This window comes from Diabrotica undecimpunctata, chromosome 4, assembly GCF_040954645.1.
Source record: "Diabrotica undecimpunctata isolate CICGRU chromosome 4, icDiaUnde3, whole genome shotgun sequence".
NCBI lineage: Eukaryota > Metazoa > Arthropoda > Insecta > Coleoptera > Chrysomelidae > Diabrotica > Diabrotica undecimpunctata.
This window is the reverse complement of record NC_092806.1, coordinates 75,785,452-75,804,983: the sequence shown is the minus strand read 5'-3', so window position 1 is coordinate 75,804,983 and position 19,532 is coordinate 75,785,452. Positions and strand designations below refer to the sequence as shown.

The window sequence follows — 19,532 nt, the reverse complement described above, 5'->3', positions numbered from 1 at the left end:
GCGAGGCAAATTTGGTTATAACGAGAGAAAATAAAATTGAAAAACGTGTTTTTTTACTTTTTTGGCCCGGACGTGGCTATAAATAAATACCTTTTTAAACGGCCCCGCAATAAATATAACTGACGCCCGCAATAAACTTCTTTACAATAAATACAACTGTTTCACATATTTAGAAAATATGATAGATAGAATAATACTGAACAATTTAAAGCAGTCAAAAATGAGAGAATTCTTCCAATTGCAGAAGCAATAGTTTATGTTATCCTTGAAAATGGGCTTTATACATTATCTAGTTGGGAAAAATGCAAGTACAGATTTTTTGTTTTAACCTATATCATTGACAATAAAAAAACTCTTTTGTTTTAATGTATTTCATTGACAATAAAAGTAAACAACTTTTTTTTTAAAACGCCTTTTAAACAATATTTATTCTACCGTCCTAACATGAAAGGTCCTATCTGCAAAATTTAGGTTTTGAGAAAATCAAGTTTTTGTTTCTTTTCATTGTATAACGCTTGGTAATTTAAAGAAGTCTTTATGTTTTATTTTATATATTATGTCAGAGAATAGAATTTAATTGCTAGTCAGAATTTTGTTTTATTCTTTCCAGATTAGTCGATTTTTGATTAAATTGCCACTTAGGACAATTTAGCTTAGTGTATCTGAAGTACGTTTTTTTGTATTACTTACTAAAATTGTCCTAAATAAAACTAAAATTCAAATTAACTGAACACTTTTAATTTTATTATACTAAGTTTTATAAAATAATAAAACAAAAAATAGTATTCCTCAAGAATGGAGATCAAGGGAATGGGAATTAATTTATGAAACATAACACTAAAATTAACAACCAAAGTGATAACAAATAAACTGAATGAAATTATAACACAGCCAGAAGAACCACAAGGATTTGGGTCGGGAAGATTATGCATCGACGCTATATTTATAATGAGGCAAATGCAAGAGAAATCATTAGAATACAACAAACCGGCATATCTATGTTTCGTGAACCTTAAGAAGGCATTTGACTGGGTTAAACTAAAAGACGTTATCCACTTACTGTACGCAAGAGAGATACCTCCAGGAATAATCAAAACGATCAAAAATATCTACCAAAAAAACACAATAAAAGTAGAAGAACTAACCGACCCTATTGTAACTGGCAATGGGATAAGGCAGGGATATTCTATGAGTCCTTTATTATTTAACCTGATTATGGATGAAATACCTAAAAAAGGATACCAAATGGTAGAAAAACAACTTAAAATAATCTACTATGTAGACGACGCAATACTGATCTCTCAAAGTGAAGATGATTTACAACTTAAGCTGCACCAATTTAATATAATCGCCAGAAAAATGTTAATTTACCCAAAAAAGACAAAATGCATGCTTACAACAGCAAATTTACTAAGATGTAAATTGGAGCTGGAAGGTAAGATAATAGGAGAAGTGATGGAGTTTAAATATCTAGGCATTACATTATCTAGCTACGGAAAGCTCGAAACTGAAAAGGAAGTTCAAGTGAATAGAGCAAACAGTGCCGCATGCTGCCTGAATGAAACAATATGAAGAAATAAAAATATCGGAAAAGAAATGAACGACAAAATTTACAAAACAGTCATCAGACCAATAATGGCATACGCAGCAGAAACAAGACATGACACAGAGAGGACAAAGAGGATGTTAGAAACAGAAGAGATGAAAACACTTAGAAACATTGATGGCAAAACACTATGTGATAGAGCTAAGATAAGATACAGAGTACAGAGATACAATGTATATGCAAGGTGAGGTACATCAGACAAACTAAGAACTGTGTAAGAAATACAAGAGTAGAATGGAACGATCATACAAGCCGAATGACAACAAATAGAGTAGTAAATACGGCAAGAGACGGTTCCCCAATAAGAAGACAATCAGTTGGAAGACCACGAAATCGATGAGATCAGTAGGAAGACCACGAAAACAATGAAACGGCAACTTACTGGAGGTACATTGAAAAACAGACAGAGTCATGTCTATATAAAAAGAAGAAGAAGTTTTAAAACTTAGTACACAATTTACATCCTAATATATGTAACATAAATGATAATAGTTAGATTCGAAACTAGAATCCGACTCATTTCCATTTATATTATTGTCGAATTTATTGGACGTCCCAGGTGCATAATCTGGATCATTCTCGCTTTTGGCTAAATACCATACGTTTACACCTATCGCTGTTCTGGCTACTACATGCTGCATTGCTACAACCAGAAAATATAGACGCATGTGCGTCTATATCTTTTGCTACTACTACAAACAATAATTACGATCAGTTATTGCTTATACCTAAGGTAACATTATTAAACTTACCCTTCATCCATTTCTCACAATATATTTACTTAAAATTCCAAAAAGCATGAGAGTATTCCCAATGTCTGACAATAAAAAATTTTTGTTTCCCCTTTCCTTAAAATCCCCTTTTTAATTAATTATTTGAAGTTATGTTACACACATGCTTATATCATACTAGGCAAAAATTGTCCTAAATGATGCCGCTCAGTATAAAATACTAGCTTAAATAGTCCTAACTGCATTTTTAAAGTCAAAACGGACAATTTTTCTTAGTATATGTGAGATAGGACAATTTATATTAGTAAACATGGCTTTTTAGTCAGTTAGGACAAACCATTTAGGTATATAATAAGGCACTTAAGACGCTTATAGGACAATTTCATTTTGTACATACATAGATAATATGTTTACGAATGCCGTGAGCCAATAAAGTCATTTTACCAAATTTTGCAGATAGGACTTTTCATGTTAGGACGGCAGTATTATCATCTTATGTTGCTCCGAATGGTTTCACTATAGGAAGTTAATGTTTTAGAAAACTAAATATTCATATGTATGCACACAGTATTATTGTTGTCTGATATAACGAGATCGGCTTATAACGAGGTAATTAGTCTGCCATTTCAGTTCTCGTTATAGAGGGAGTCTACTATATATATATATATATATATATATATATATAAGAAATACTGGATATTATTGACTGTCGATATAAACAAACAACACAGTTTATTAGGGCTGCAGTCAGAAGGTTTTACCAGGATGTTACAGAAACACTCTTTTGACTTTTGTTCTAGCTTTCGGAATTGTTTTATTCCTTCTTCAAGACACTGTAATTAGAAGAATGTGTAAATATTTACAATATATCACAAATTGTCAGTGCAACTTAATAGTCGTTGAGATTATTTATATAAAGCTATGACACTCAACATTAATAACACATATAAAATATAACATAAAATAATAAACAAAATATATTTTAAAATTTAGTTATGATAGTAAAAATTTTGTTTGTGACATCTTTTAATGGTGTGTTTTAACTGATCCATAGAGAACAGAAAGAAAAAACAAAACTAGTATGATTAAAAAGTAATTAGGTGTTCTTCATGTTATATTAATGAAAGAAGTATATTAAACCTGTCTTGATGGTATGCAACATGTTTTGTATGCAGGTGTATTATGGTGTGTATATGTAAAAGTAAATCTTTATTTTATTTTTGATATTTTGTCAGTAACTAACAATAAATGTTGCTCAGTTTATCTATGTCAGACTTTTTATTTATACAAGACGTATTCGATTTTATGAAACACATTTCCAAGAAAACACGTTTTGAATGGTATTTTTCCCTTGCCAAAGTACAGGAATCCTCGAAATTAAATTCATGTTTTAACGTTAATGCATGTTCTGTGAGCGCACATGCGTTTATTTTTTTTTTTGATTTTTAAATCGCAGTGACATAGACTTCCCAATTTTTATTACAAGGTGTACGAACTTTGAATGCTTCATATAACTGTGTCTTTACCTCCATCTTTTTACCTTGTTTTTAGGTATTTCTTTTTTTAAGATCCTTATACTTTGCTTCGATATATCTTGCGTAATGGTGTCTAGTATTCCGAAAAAATCCTCCCAACTGCTGGGCATTTAGGAACGAAAACATAAATTCAATAGTCTAATGTAGTGTGATACTCGTAAAAGTTCAAGGAATATTCACATTCATTCATATCAATCACAAAAAAAATATCCGTTTAAAAAAAATTGTAAAAAATCAAAATGTTTCTTCAAAATGTAATACATAATGGTTGGATAGGATTACCATATAATAAAGGTTACTTCTCTCAGCACCTCTATCTTTATTTATAACTCAAGTCGATTAACATTTTGATATACTAATTGTTAACATTTAAAATAGTACTTAAATGAAGCCGAAGAGAACTACGATCTCGAACTCTAAGTTATCGACCCTACTTATTTGCTCAATTTAATAACCCAACTCTACGACCCAACTCTACAACTCAACTCTCAATCTCTTCTCAATTCATTGTTTACCGCTTTTATATTCGTCCTTGCATGACGACGTGATCAAACAATATGGTGTATATGTAAGTAAGCCCACCATAGTAAAAATGATATGTTTGTTAAAGTTCTGTATTTACTATAAACTTGACTCAGTTAGGGCGTCCCCGATTCTTGATTAAAAATAATTCCAATTGCACAATGAAAAATATAAAAATATGACTAACATTATTTAAAAATTTTGATATATTAGGAATAATATCACACTGTTACTGAAGAGGAAAAAAAACAGCAATCGTAGTGAACATAATGAACAAAAATTAGACAGTTCAAGCGATGTTGGTAGTACGTTTTATGAAAGACAGGTCGATAGGTTTAACAGGTCGATACTGCCAGCGCAGAGTCTAGAGGTCTTAAAGGCCTCATAAGAACTTTAGCAGATCAAAGTCAAATTAATATTTGTATACAATGTATTTTTATTAGAGATGCAATAGAAAAAATACTAAAAAAGACAAATGAAAGACTGGCTTTATCAAGACAGAAGTACAAAAGGAAACAAAAAGTGGAACTAAAAGATATAGACAAAACAGAACCTAAAGCGTTAGTTAGGCTGTTTTTTTCTAAGAATAGTTTTTAAATCATATATTGACGATCTATAATTAATGTATGCAGTAGATGGAATGAGTAGATCAATTTTCCGGTGCACAATATCCCTAAAAAGAATAGTTACCATATTAACTTACCTGAGATTTGATAACGTATATTCTAGGAACGAGAGGAAAAAGATTGATCGATCGGCGGCCGTTCCTTGGATTTGCCGTGTTAATAATCTTATGTGGATCGACCAAATGTTAATAGGATTTAGAGGAAGGTACAAGTTTAAAATTTATATGCCTAATAAATCCAACAAATATGGTATAAAAGTGGCTCTTTGTGATGCTCAAAATTTTTATTTTTACAATGCTTAAATATATACCGACAGAAGTAGGAGAAGGATTATCAGCCAATGAAAAAATTTCTTGATTCCCACTTAATCGCCACTTGGACTATTAAAGATAATTTTTGAAAGCGGCAGAAATATTATTGCAGCTAATTGGTTCAGCTCTATTCAGATGATTGGGGAGAGTTAAATTCTAGAAAAATTACATATGTGGGATACTTAAATTCCTGAGCAATTTTCGACAAATAAAACTTGCATAGAACTGTAATAGAAACCATATATTGATGAAGTCATCAATGTATGGTTTTAAAAAAGAAATGAAACTTTTATTATATGTACCAAAACGAAATAAGGCTGTTATAACGATATCATTAACGCACAGATCTAAATCACCTAATAGGTAATCTGAAAAACCCGAGATCATTCAGTTCTACACCAGGAAAGAAGGGGTGGGTAGTTTGGACCAAAAGTGCATGATTCTTTTTACCCCTCAAAGAACGCAAAGATGGCCTATAGCTATTTCTGATTAGCTGCTAAATATATCTCTTGTCTACTCATACATTTTATACTCCTGCTAAAACCAAAGTAAACATAAACATTTTAAATTTATAAAATAACTAGACACGGATCTAATAATAGGACACATGAGTATACGACTGATCAACAACTGTTTGCAGAGAGAATTGATATTAACAATTGATATAACAATTCAATTCTTAAACTTGTTCTTGCTCGGGAAAATATTTAGTATTTATTTACATATTTTTATTACTGTATTATAATATGATCTTGTTTTATTATATATTCTAACTACTTATTTACTTTAAAATATTACAGTATATTATTTTTCTTCTCTTCAGTAATATCTTATTGGTAAACTGGCTGACATGTGTAATATGTTTTTAAGTTCAAAGAAATTGACTTGTCTTTGTTACTTCGAAACTACCATGTTTCAAAAACGTTACACAATATCAAATTTCTGTGACCATTTAGTTACATTATCGCTATTCAAAAGCGCAATGCAAAAGGCAATTTAAATCGAGACAGCGTACTGAAAACATCTCCGGTTTATCGGTGACGTCCCTTTTTTGTGCCTCGGCCCTGGCGTTGCGACGCGCAGATGCTACTCTATTCCGCTTGCTATAATTAATACACCATATTTCAAAGGTAAGTGTTTTTTCTTTGTACAGATAACAGCCATAAGTTAAGTCAGCTATTTTTCGTAATTTAAATTAATTGCTAATTTATTCAAAATCTAAATATTACATTTTTTCTTTGTTATTATTCTAATTCATTTAAATAGCGACAACACGTTTTACACAAAACACACAAGAACAACAAATGTCCCACAACAAAAGACAAGAAGACTTCTGTGGCTTGCAGATTTTATATTGTCCCTATCTGTTTAGAATCTATCGAAAAAATGTGTACCGAAAGACTGTGAAGTAGGTATGAACTTTACTATATATTATATTTTAGTTTTTAATAGTAAAACCTGTTGGCAGTACATATACAGAGTATTCCAACGAAAAAATTTGACCCCCCCCCCCCCCAGAAACTCAAAAACCAAGAGTTTGTTCAAAATATAAGAAAACACGTCAATTTGTATTGAGAGGGTGGCAAACCTTTATTCAAAATTCATACCATCAAATTTAACCCCTTACTGCCCTGCATCAACCCCAATTTTTTTTAAATAGCAAGTGTGGTCGAGTAATCGTTTTAAAGGTAATTTTCTTCTCTACACGTATTTTTTTTTTAATTTGAGTAATAACTGTAAAGATAATTTTAGATTTAACTCATTTATTGGTTGAATACCAGTAATAATAAGAAAAACATCTATCTCGTGCCTCTGGTCTATCAGAATCTAGTGTTTATCAAAATATAAAATCCCATTAATTTCACCCTTATAAAATACGATTACTTCATTAATTAAATGAAGATGATCTTGATCGTCGATCGATTGTACAATATGTGTTGTTAATAGACATAATTGTCGCTATTAGAGTAACCCTAATCCTCATTCATTTAGACACATACACAAACACCTCAGAAGTTAAATTTATGGGTTGGAATTTTAGGAAATCACGTTATTGGACCATTATTTCTTGACGGAAATTTCAACCAAACAGCCTATTTCAATTTTTAGAAACCGTATTTAATCCGCTGATCACTGACACATTCTAATCTGATAATCATCTTTTAGAGGATGAACTGACTTTACAACAGAACGAGGCACTCCCACCTATGATATACGCGCAAGATAATTTTTGAATCAAGCTTTTCCACGGCGTTGGATTAGACGGCGTAGAAGGGGTCTAATAGACTGACCGGCCAAGTCACCGGATCTTTCGCCTTTGTTTTTTTTTGTGGGAACGCCTAAAATCAAAAATATATGCCACTTCACCTGCAGATCTTGCAGAGTTGCGACAAAGAATTGCGATAGAATGTCGATTATTGACACCGTAGGTATTTGCAAATGTACGAAGATAAATTAGTTAAATCCAAAATTATCTATTATATATAACCCAAAGTTATTCCGTAAATTAAAAAAAAAATAGTGTCGTGTAAAGAAAAAAAAATTACCTTTCAAATGATGTGCAACTCGACCAACCATGATATTTAAAAAAACCTGGGGGTTGATGCGGAGCAGTAGGGAGTTACATTTGAGGGCATAAAATTTGCATGAAAATTCATCCACCTCCCAATACAAATACAAATTGACATGTTTTTTTTTTAATTTTGAAAAAACCTCTTGGGGGGGGGGGGTCAAATTTTTGTTGGAATATATTGTATAAGTTAATTTAAAGAAAAGTTTTTTTAGATTTTTATCTGTTTACCTTATTTTTTTATAACTAAATCGTTGACGATATACTGATTCATATTTTTTTACTTGTAGGAAAAAATAATTATATTTTGGTTTAAATTATTTCAAAATATTTTCTAAAGTTTTTAATGCACAACTGATAAAATATGTTTTATATGTGTAATGTTTTTTTGTTACAAAAATATTATTTTAGTAATCAGTATGTAATTTTAAAAGTTGGAGTCCCGCTGGACCCCACGTCAAAAGTTATATGAAGATTAGATTACGTCACCAGTTAAGGTTTAATAAAAGAAATACTAATTAAAAATATTAAAAAAATAACCCACAAAAAATAATAAAAATTATTAGAGAACAAAAAGGTAACAAAAAATAAAAGCTAAATGTAGGATTCGAATTTTAAGCTGGCGAGTGAAAAGCAGAAAAGAAGAAAAAGGAAAGAAAAGGAGTGAAAACATCAAAAAAATGTTTATTATTTACAAATCATCAGTAACTACAAATCATAATTTACTATAATTTTATTGAAAAAAACGGTACCTTAACAACATATACCTAGAATTGCTTGTGATTTTTAGTTTCACTTAAATTTAATTTACACTTAAACGTTGCTCTTTTGCCCATTTTCTTATCACACTGGCTATTTGATCGGCTTGGTTTGATGTTGAGCTTCTAAGAAGTTGTAAAACGTCGCCTAACATGTCCACTGGGAATCTCTTTGCTATAACGCCCTAGAAAAACCACAGTTTTAATAAAATATATTTAAATTAACAGATAATTGAGATGCAAGGTCTATTAATTTTTTTAAACAATCACCAGTAAATTTTTTTGTTTTTATTTGACTCCAGCATGTAAAAGCGTTAGCGGATTACTTAACTTATGGAAAGTTTTATATATGAACCGGTTCTCTCCGAAAGGATCTCCAAAAACGAGGTAATAGCAAAATAATATTTAAAACATGATAATCAGAATTACAACATATATAGCAGAAAAAATATGTGAATCATCCTGCAAGTCTGATGTCTATCTCGAGACAGACTGACAACCGAGCGGTGACATTTTCTACATTCTTAAACACTAAACTTTCATTTAATACATTCGGGTTTATACACAGAACACTGATAAGAAAAAATACTAACGAAACACCATATAGGTAGGTAACTCAAATTCTTTAGTTCTGATATATCTATGAAAACTCATGTATGATCTAATAAAAATATCGACAGTGTGCTGTCACCAACAAGTGGAAGACAAACTAATATCATCAACGCTGTGGAACGTAATTGTTGATGATGTGATCGACGGGCTTAGTAGCCAGGGATTACTTACACTAAGCTTTGCAGACTACAGCGTGCTAATTTCTAATGGACCATTTTTTTGTACTCTCTCCAGTCACTTAACTACACAGAGAAATGGTGTCTAACGCAGGTCTTTTCCCTTAACCCTTCTACAAATAATTTAGTTGTTTTTACACATAAGAGATGAAATTATCGGTTTACGTGAGGTGAAGTTATTTGAGATAAACTAGTTATATACATATCAAGCTAAATATCTGGGAGTAACATTGAAATCTAAACTCAATTGGAATATGAGTACTATTAATAGTAGCAATAATTCTGGAACTGCATAATTGTTCGTCAAATTTCCACGTTCCATGTTTCGTCAAACATGGGGATTGAAACTGACGGTAACCTATTGGTTTCACAGAGTACTAGTACGACCAACGGGGACCGGTACTGTTGGAAACAAATGAAATTATAAATGTATATAGCAAGTCTGACCACTCTCAGACTCAGTGATCCTGAATATCCCAAGAGTCTTGAAAAATACACTAATGCTGTCATTTAATGTCGATTGAATTTTATGCTGTTTTGGCGAAATCAACTTATCATCGAAAAATGAGTTACAACTAAAAGCACGAGAGTTAAACCGATATAAACATGGCACGTTTACATAGGTTTAATTTAAATATCTTTTAAAATTTTGTATATTACCTATTTAGTGAAACGTACTCAATCGTTTGGCGTGAATACGTTTTTTTAATTGAATTTCATAAGCCGTACGTTTAACTTTTTTGTCTTTCAAAATTTCATTATTTTGATATAACATTGAACACATTTCGATTTTTTATAATAATATTATGATGCTCTGATATAAAGATGAAGTCCCTATGACAAACTATTTTCGAGAAAAATCGGTTAGTACTTTTCGTGTATCAATACAAACGTTTTCATTGAATACCAATTTCAGTAAATTTGACGTTTCGATTTTTTAATTTTTCTGATAATCCCTTAACATATGGTATTGTTGTCATCCTTGAGTCTCTTCTTGTGAGAGCCTTTGATAGCCGGTGTAACATGGACAAGAAGTTCTCATCTAATCTATTGTATCTTAATAGAAGAGAACTGAAGACGGCCACAGAGATGATGGCTGGAAACTCTCATCTAGGATAACAGTTGTACAGTAGATACAAAACAGACATGATGAATGTATTATGGCGCCAAAAATGTAAAACGAAGTATATACCTATGTCCTTTAAGAGACGCTTAGGTACGGGCAAGACAAATATTAATGCAGAGAAAATCCTTGAACTTCCCATTAGAAAGTTTTTGGAGTTTATCAATAGTACATGCAATGGGTGAAGTTTAATGAAAGAAGAGAGTTTGGTAGAAAGGTCACACAATCAAGTCTTAAAGACAAAAAGCATCTGATGTAAGAAGAACAGAAAGACTAGATGAGATTAGAATGCTACATAATTTTATGTTACGATCTACGAGAAGGAACTGATAAGAAAAATATTAATATTGAACTAGTATAGATGTAATAATAATAGTAACTGCCACCAATACAGTTTATTATAGTGATTTTTACAGTGCATAAGCAAGTAAAAGGCCTTTCCAAAACCATCTGATACCTTATTTGTTATTAAAAATCAATGTATTAACAGAATATATTGATAATAAGATCAACAATATCATGAGTTTAAAAATTATTCCTGAACGCATGCCCGGATTTTAAAGCTGTTAATCTTAAAAATTATGAAAATATTTCTTAGAATAAGAACTTAGAATGTCCATCAAGCTAGAAAAGTGAATATTGCAGTCAAAGAAATAAACACAGACACATTAAAGATATATTAGGAATTAGCGCCGTCCAGTAACCGATACAGAAGAGATAACAATTAACAATAAATCAGTGTATCATTCAGGAAGTCAAGGCGGTTCACTGGAATATGATGTCGGGATGATACTAAGCAAAACAATTCTTGCAGCGGTAGTAAATTTCACTCCATACTCAATCAGAATTATATTCATGCATTTAAATCAGATCAAACAAAAGTAAACATTATAGAAGTTTAAGCTATAATTGCTGACAAACCAGAATATTGAATATATTTACGAAGATATAGACAACATTTTGAAATCCATTTAAACCGAGTAGGTAATAATTATTATAATGGAAGATTTTAACGAAAATACAGAGATAGAAAAATTAAAATATTGTACAGAAGTCTACGGTCGGATAAACAGAAACGAAAGGGATGATAGACTTATTGAATTTTTTCAAAACTTTGTCGAGTAGCCAATTGTTCAAACTACTAAAGAGAAAACCATACATATGGAAATTAGTAGTAGATTAAAAAGGGAGAATTGTAAGAAACCATATTATTCCGGTCATTCGGGCTATTCACCTCTAAATTTTGTCGAACTAAACCGACTCACTTGAAATTTGGTGAGTTGATGGGAAAGTACTCACATACTAAAAGTTATATAACGCCAATATGTGCTTCCTCCCCAGGGGTGGTTGGCACCCCTTATTGAGGTGGAAATTCTTTTACTCAAAATAATCACCGGAATCGATAAAGGATAACCTTTTAAGCAACTTTTGTTTAATTAGCTTTTTGCAGAAAGTCAATACTGTTTAAGCTGTTTATGGTTGAAAATAGCGAATTTTCATTCAAAAAAGTCACGCTTTTTTAACGGTTTTCATGTTAAATAAAAAAAATATGAGTTCAATCGAAAAAGTATACAAACCAAAAATGAAGCTTATGAGAGCTTAAGAAAAATGAGATTCATATTTTACAAGATATTCTAGATACAATACAAACCGAGATATGGTCGGTAAAAGGAGACATTTCTTGCAAATATTTGGATCTATATGTATTCAACGTTACATTGTAAGAAAATCGTTGAATTTTCGGAAATAATGATGTTATAGTTTTTTCCATTTTTTCCATTTTTTTCTATTTCATTCCATTTTATTTCATTGTATTCCATTTTATTCCACGTTATTCCATTTTATTCCAATTTATTCCATTTTATTCCGTTTTATTCCATTTTACTCTAGTTTATTCTATTTTTTCATTTTATTCTATTTTACCTCTTTACTTAATTCCATTTCATTCCATTTCGATCCATTTCATTCCATTTCGTTCCATTCCATTCCATTCCATTCCCTTCCATTCCATTCCATTCCATTCCATTCCATTGCATTTCATTTCATTTCATTTCATTTCATTATATTTCATTACATTGTATCTCTTTCTTTTCATTTCATTTTACTTCTTTCGTTTCATTTCATTATATTTCTTTCGTTTCATTTCATTTCATTTCCTTCGTTTCATTTCATTTGATTTAATTTCATTTAATTTATTTAATTTAATTTAATTTAATTTAATTTAATTTAATTTAATTTAATTTAATTTAATTTAATTTAATTTAATTTAATTTATGTTAATTTAATTTAATTTAATTTAATTTAATTTAATCTAATCTAATCTAATCTAATCTAATATAATTTCATTTCATTTCGTTTCGTTTCGTTTCGTTTCGTTTCTTTCATTTCATTTCATTTCATTTCATTTCATTTCATTTCATTTCATTTCATTTCATTTCATTTCATTTCATTTCATTTCATTTCATTTCATTTCATTTCATTTCATTTCATTTCATTTCATTTCATTTCATTTCATTTCATTTCATTTCATTTCATTTCATTTCATTTCATTTCATTTCATTTCATTTCATTTCATTTCATTTCATTTCATTTCATTTCATTTCATTTCATTTCATTTTATTTCATTTCATTTCATTTCATTTCATTTCATTTCATTTCATTTCATTTCATTTCATTTCATTTCATTTCATTTCATTTCATTTCATTTCATTTCATTTCATTTCATTTCATTTCATTTCATTTCATTTCATTTCATTTCATTTCATTTCATTTCATTTCATTTCATTTCATTTCATTTCATTTCATTTCATTTCATTTCATTTCATTTCATTTCATTTCATTTCATTTCATTTCATTTCATTTCATTTCATTTCATTTCATTTCATTTCATTTCATTTCATTTCATTTCATTTCATTTCATTTCATTTCATTTCATTTCATTTCATTTCATTTCATTTCATTTCATTTCATTTCATTTCATTTCATTTCATTTCATTTCATTTCATTTAAAGAAATATATCTGAGCTTTATAGACATGGAAAAAGCATTCGACTCAGTCAAAAGAAAAGATATATGGGAAAGCCTAAAGAAGAAGCAAGTAAGTGAAGAACTGATAGAAGCAACAAAGAGTATATACATGAAAACAACAAATACAGTAAGAATGTTAAATATACAGTCAGAACCATTTGAAACAACTCAAGGAGTTGCACAAGGGGGAAGTCTCAGCCCAGTGCTATTCATAAATGTAATAGATGAGATAGTGTAAGAATGTAAGAAAACATTCAAGAAATACTGCATCGGTTGGAACAGAAAGCAAATGATAAACGCTGAGATGTGTATATTTGCAGACGACATAGTATTAATCGCGGAAACTGCAGAAAAACTGAAATACAACTTAGAGTAATGGAACCTAGAAGCAAGCAAATACAACTTAAACATAAACAAAGAGAAGACTCAGATAATGAAAATATCAAGGAAACAAGGGACGGAAGATCAAATAGAAGTAATGATAGACCAACGAAAAATAATACAGATAAATTCACACAAATACTTAGGAACAGTAATCAACAATAAATAAGACTGAGGCGAGGATGATTTTAACAACAGAATGGAAAACACAGGAAAACTATTCCAAGCACTAAATAGAGGATTCTCGCAGATACTGCAGAGTAAGGGTAAGACTTGGCAGGAAGCAACAGAGATGGAATCCAATAGGAAGGAATGGAGAAAGTTCGTTAAGAGCTAGAACACCTCAGAAGACTGTAAAATATTGTAATTTAATGAATTGTATTATAAACGGCCCAACACCGAAAGGTACAAATGGGTCTACTGATTAAGTAAAGTAAAATAAAGTCATTTCATTTCATTTTATTTTTTTTGCTTCATTTCATTTTATTTCTTTCGTTTCGGTTCATTTCATTTCATTATATTACATTTCATTATCTCATTTCGTTTCTTTCATTTTATTTCATTTCATTTTATTCATTTTATAATTTTATTTTATTTTATTTTATTTTATTTTATTTTATTTTATTTTATTTTATTTTATTTTATTTTATTTTATTTTATTTTCTTTTATTTTATTTTATTTTATTTTATTTTATTTTATTTTATTTTATTTTATTTTATTTTATTTTATTTTATTTTACTTTATTTTATTTTATTTTATTTTATTTTATTTTATTTTATTTTACTTTATTTTATTTTATTTTATTTTATTTTATTTTATTCTATTTTATTTTATTTTATTTTATTTTATTTTATTTTATTTTATTTTACTTTATTTTATTTTATTTTATTTTATTTTATTTTATTTTATTCTATTGTATTTTATTTTATTTTATTTTATTCTATTGTATTTTATTTTATTTTATTTTATTTTATTTTATTTTATTTTATTTTATTTTATTTTATTTTATTTTATTTTATTTTATTTTATTTTATTTTACTTTATTTTATTTTTTTTTTATTTATTTTATTTTATTTTATTTTAATTTTTTTTGTTTATTTGATTTTATTAATAAAGACGTATAGCACTGCGTTTACTACTCCATGTAGAGTGTGGTCGCGTGATGTGTCGTTACGGATAAAAAAGCTATGCTTCTAAAGTCGGCAAAACTCTGGAAAATCACTGTAACAATTCAGCACTGATATCATAAGTTTAATAACATTAGATTTCCCAACCGTAACCAGACAATAAAAAACAACACTGTCGACATAATAACAGTACGAAGCACTCAATATTATTTGTTGGTACCGAGATATTCATCTACAAAACTATTATAGGTAGTTTAGATATATAAGACCTTCAAAATACGTATATTTTTTATGCTCCAAAATTATCTCCTAAAAATATCAACGGTTTTTCTTCAATAAGTCAGGTAATTTTTAAGTTTGATATGTGTATATATAGCCATTTGACAGATAATTTTAAGGACTGTAAGGCTGGGTCCATTAGAAAGCCAAACTAGCCTTCAATTTTGAAAAATCCAAGTTTAAAGCATACGAAACAGGGGATGTTCAGACCAAGACATACATTTTAATCGGTAATACCTCCATTGTTTTTTACGATACAGAAGGAGCATGTGTACCAGGAACGCCAGGCTTATACCAACTTATTTTCTATGATAAACCTAAAGATTATAATGATGAAGATTTAAAACGCTATAAAATTTTATTAAATAATACACGAGCTCATCTGAATGCCAAAATCGACTCGTTCATCATCGTAAACAACATCTTCTTCTCTTCCAAAGGATTAGGGCTTCTCATTTAATCTACAATGATGATCCTACTAAGTATGTGTATTGAGATTATTCAAATAAACTATACGACAGACGCAAATTGTTGATTGCTTCCCAAGAAGAAAAATACTCATTGCACAATAACGAAATTGTTTCTATCATCAACTAATTACGTGAAGCAGATATACCCACCTTAGGTTGGATTATTGGACATAATTTCAAATATGAGTATTGACAAGTTTGGTCGCCTTCATTATCGTTCTAATGAACAAGCTGTTAAAAAGCTACGTGAAGGCCTAAAGCTGTCTATTTTAGAATTACAAAGCTAAATTCCCGACTTTCAAAACTCCATCGGTAAAATTGAACAATGTTAATAAAAAAATGATAGTTATCTGATGAAAATAAAACGGTTGGTTTGGAAATATCTCATTTAACAAAGGAAATGCATAAATTACAAAAGGCAGTAAGAAATGACCACAATGCATTAAAACAAGAAATGGAATCTGCTGCAAAAAAAAGTTGCAGAAAATACCGTGAAAGTAAATAAGATTAAAATGAGAATAAATCAAATTGCACCTATATTACATGGCGTAGTAGATAACACTCGTTCATGAGATCTAGACAATCGTCTTCAATTAGTTGAAGCCTTTAATAATGTCTAAGTGAAAGTAAATAAGATTCAAAAGAGAATAAATCAAATGACACCCACATTATAGGACGTAGTAGATAACATTCATTCATGGTATATACACAATCGTCTTAAGTTAGTTGAAGCCTGTCTTCTTCTTCAAGTGCCATCTCCGCGGCGGAGGTCGGCAATCGTCATAGCTATTCGAACTTTTGAGACGGCTGCTCTGAAAAGTTCATTTGATGTACATCCGTACCACTCTCTCAGGTTGCGCAGCCATGACATTCTACGCCTCCCTATGCTTCTCTTTCCTTGGATCTTTCCCTGCATGATCAGTTGGAGCAAGGTGTATTTCTCTCCACGTGTAATATGTCCGAGATATTCCAATTTTTTTGTTTTTATTGAATTTAAAATTTCCATTTCTTTGTTCATCCTTCTGAGAACCTCTTTGTTTGTGACGTGTTCTGTCCATGATATTTTCAGAATTCTTCTGTACGCCCTCTGAAGCCTGTAATAATGTCTAAAGAAAAACAACAATTGGTCGGCAAATTGCATAAACCAGCACGAAAAAACTATCCTCGTCGACGAACAATCATTAAGGGACTAGATGATTTATAGCAAATGGATATTGCTGAGACGCGAACCATTTTAATGTCATCATATAACTCATTAAATTTCTTATTAAAATTGCTTTCAATTTTACTGACGGAGTTTTGAAAGTCAGAAATTTGGCTTTGTAAATCCAAAATGGATTGCTTTAAGCCTTCACGTTGTAACAGTCGTTACTTTTATTACAATTTATATTAAAATAATAAACAATTTATATTAAAATAATTTCAGAGACGTAGTATGGGTTGCCTAACTTTAAGTGTTCATTTGCCCATTAAGTGTGTATTTTTAATAATTTAAGTTGTCACTCTGATCTAATTTGGTACCATTGCGAACCAGAGAGATGACAGGAGATTAGGGGGAGTGGAAACTGGCTTTAGGTTATCTTGGTAAACAAACTAGGAATTACAATTCACTTTTGATCGAGAGTTTGAAGCGGTACACAGGTGGCAGTTAGCGAAAGAAAATCCAATTAATGCATAGAATTTCCTTCACTTCAAGAAGTTAAATATTCTAAGTATAGCCATAACAATTTAATTGACGGTGTTTTCGGAAACTCGGGAGGTTGAAGTGAGATTTCTAGCACGGAATTAAGTAGCTATCTGGTAAATAATAATTTTTTTTATATTATAAAAACTAACTTTTGTTCTCACCTTCCACATCCTTACAATCCGCTTACAATCATTCCGGCATGAATCTGATTAAAATTCTGAATTTTTCGTAAATCTCTAACATCTATTACAGTTTCCACAGATATTTTAATGAACATTAGAGTATTTTATCTATATCCTATTATTCAGATTAATTATTTCATATTTTAATATAGTATTTTGTTCAAGGCCATTATATTTTTACTCTATGTGAAGCAAGGTCACGCTACATCCGATTGGATGGGTTTTTTTATCTACTATAATTATCTTTTTGCTCCGGTTTCTTATGCTGAAAGAAACTTTCCTCACTTCTTCTTTGATTTCTTTTTATCAATGTTGAGATTAGAAGTAACGGGGAATTGTTTTCAGCCACCTACCATGGAATTATAAATTTCCCTCAGAACATCCGAGGGAGAGTACCACTTCAACTCTATTAGAATCAGGGTCATTGGGACAAGCCAGGGAGTAGTATCTACTCCGCCCTCATTTTTTCTCCAGCCTGCACCTAGAGGTAGGGCAGGACAGTCATCATCGGAACTGAGCCAATTAGCACCAGCTCCGTGCTAATTTCGGACCTCAAGGAGGACTTCGCTGGGACACCGAAGTCATTCGGGAGTATCCTTCCAGACAACTGTTTCACCTAGGAGGACAGTTGGTTTTTACTTCAGAACTATATATATATCTTGTTTCACCAGTTATAGGTTTTTTTTTATAACATATATATATATATATATATATATATATATATATATATATATATATATATATATATATTAATTAATATAACTCCCCTTGGTGTAAGGTATCGGTAAGTTTGAGCTCAAATTCTACCCAGAGATTATCTTCCATTGTTTTTTTGTATTAACAATTTATTTCAATATTAACTTTAATTATTTCATTATTTGTTTACTTAACTAATTGTTTTTTATATTTCATCTTGCGTTATTAACTCCGGTTATTATCCCTTCAGGATAATAGACCGTTTCAATTGTTTAACTTGGCTTGTTCCCATTTATATATATTATTTTGTTTGTATTTGAATTTAGAGGTGTTTAACAATCTTGTTGGTCATATTGTAGGTTAGTATGATATATTTACTTGGCTATACGTTCTTCTAACGTTAGCATTATTTTTTTTTTAAGGTTGTTTTTAACCTAGATGTAGGTTGTACACTCTATATCAGAGTTATTCTGTCTAGTTTTCAACTTTTTATTATAGTTGTTTTCAACATTTTTTTTTAAATATTATATTGTGAAATTTTCATATACTTTTTGGTAACTTAGAGATTGTCAGAATCTAAGAAGTTATATTTAATAAACTTGAATTTGTTTTGCATATAATTTTTTATTAATATTTCCTTACCTTTTTACATTTACAGCATTTTTGTTTATTAAATCAACTTTAATTAATATTAGCAGTATACGATACCTGGAAGAGTGACTGTTACTCTTTTTAGAGTATTATCCCTCTTCTGGCGCCCTCAATTTGTTTTCTTTGTTAATTTTCATTATATCTATTCATTTTTCTTATCTTCTTTTCTATCCATCATACATATTTTCCTGATTTACTGTCTTTAAAAGGCATGCAAATTGGCCGTATCCATCCTTGAGTTTCTAGTGGTCATTCTCTTGCCTACATTGCTAGCCTAGCCACATTCCGTTCAATATTTTTTTTTTCATACTTCTTTACTTAATTGTTATCTATTTTATCCCATATATATAGACCACTCTTCTTATACCTCTCTCCTCCTACACACCCCAGTATTTTGCTACATTGGCGTCCCAACGCGGTGCCCTTTCCAAGTTTTGGTTTTAAGACAGTAGCTTTTAGCTT

General features: G+C 30.1%; 1 protein-coding gene across 1 annotated transcript in view; it reads right to left on the bottom strand.

Moving 5' to 3' along the window:
• Positions 1–8,610: 8,610 nt before the first annotated feature.
• Positions 8,611–19,532, bottom strand: part of Ttc26 (tetratricopeptide repeat domain 26) — a 139,427-nt gene continuing 128,505 nt past the window's right edge. Inside the window, exon 10 of the mRNA XM_072529786.1 lies at positions 8,611–8,843. Within this exon, the coding sequence (XP_072385887.1) occupies positions 8,703–8,843 (141 nt within the window). The 3' untranslated portion in view covers positions 8,611–8,702. The remainder of the gene's footprint in view (positions 8,844–19,532) is intronic.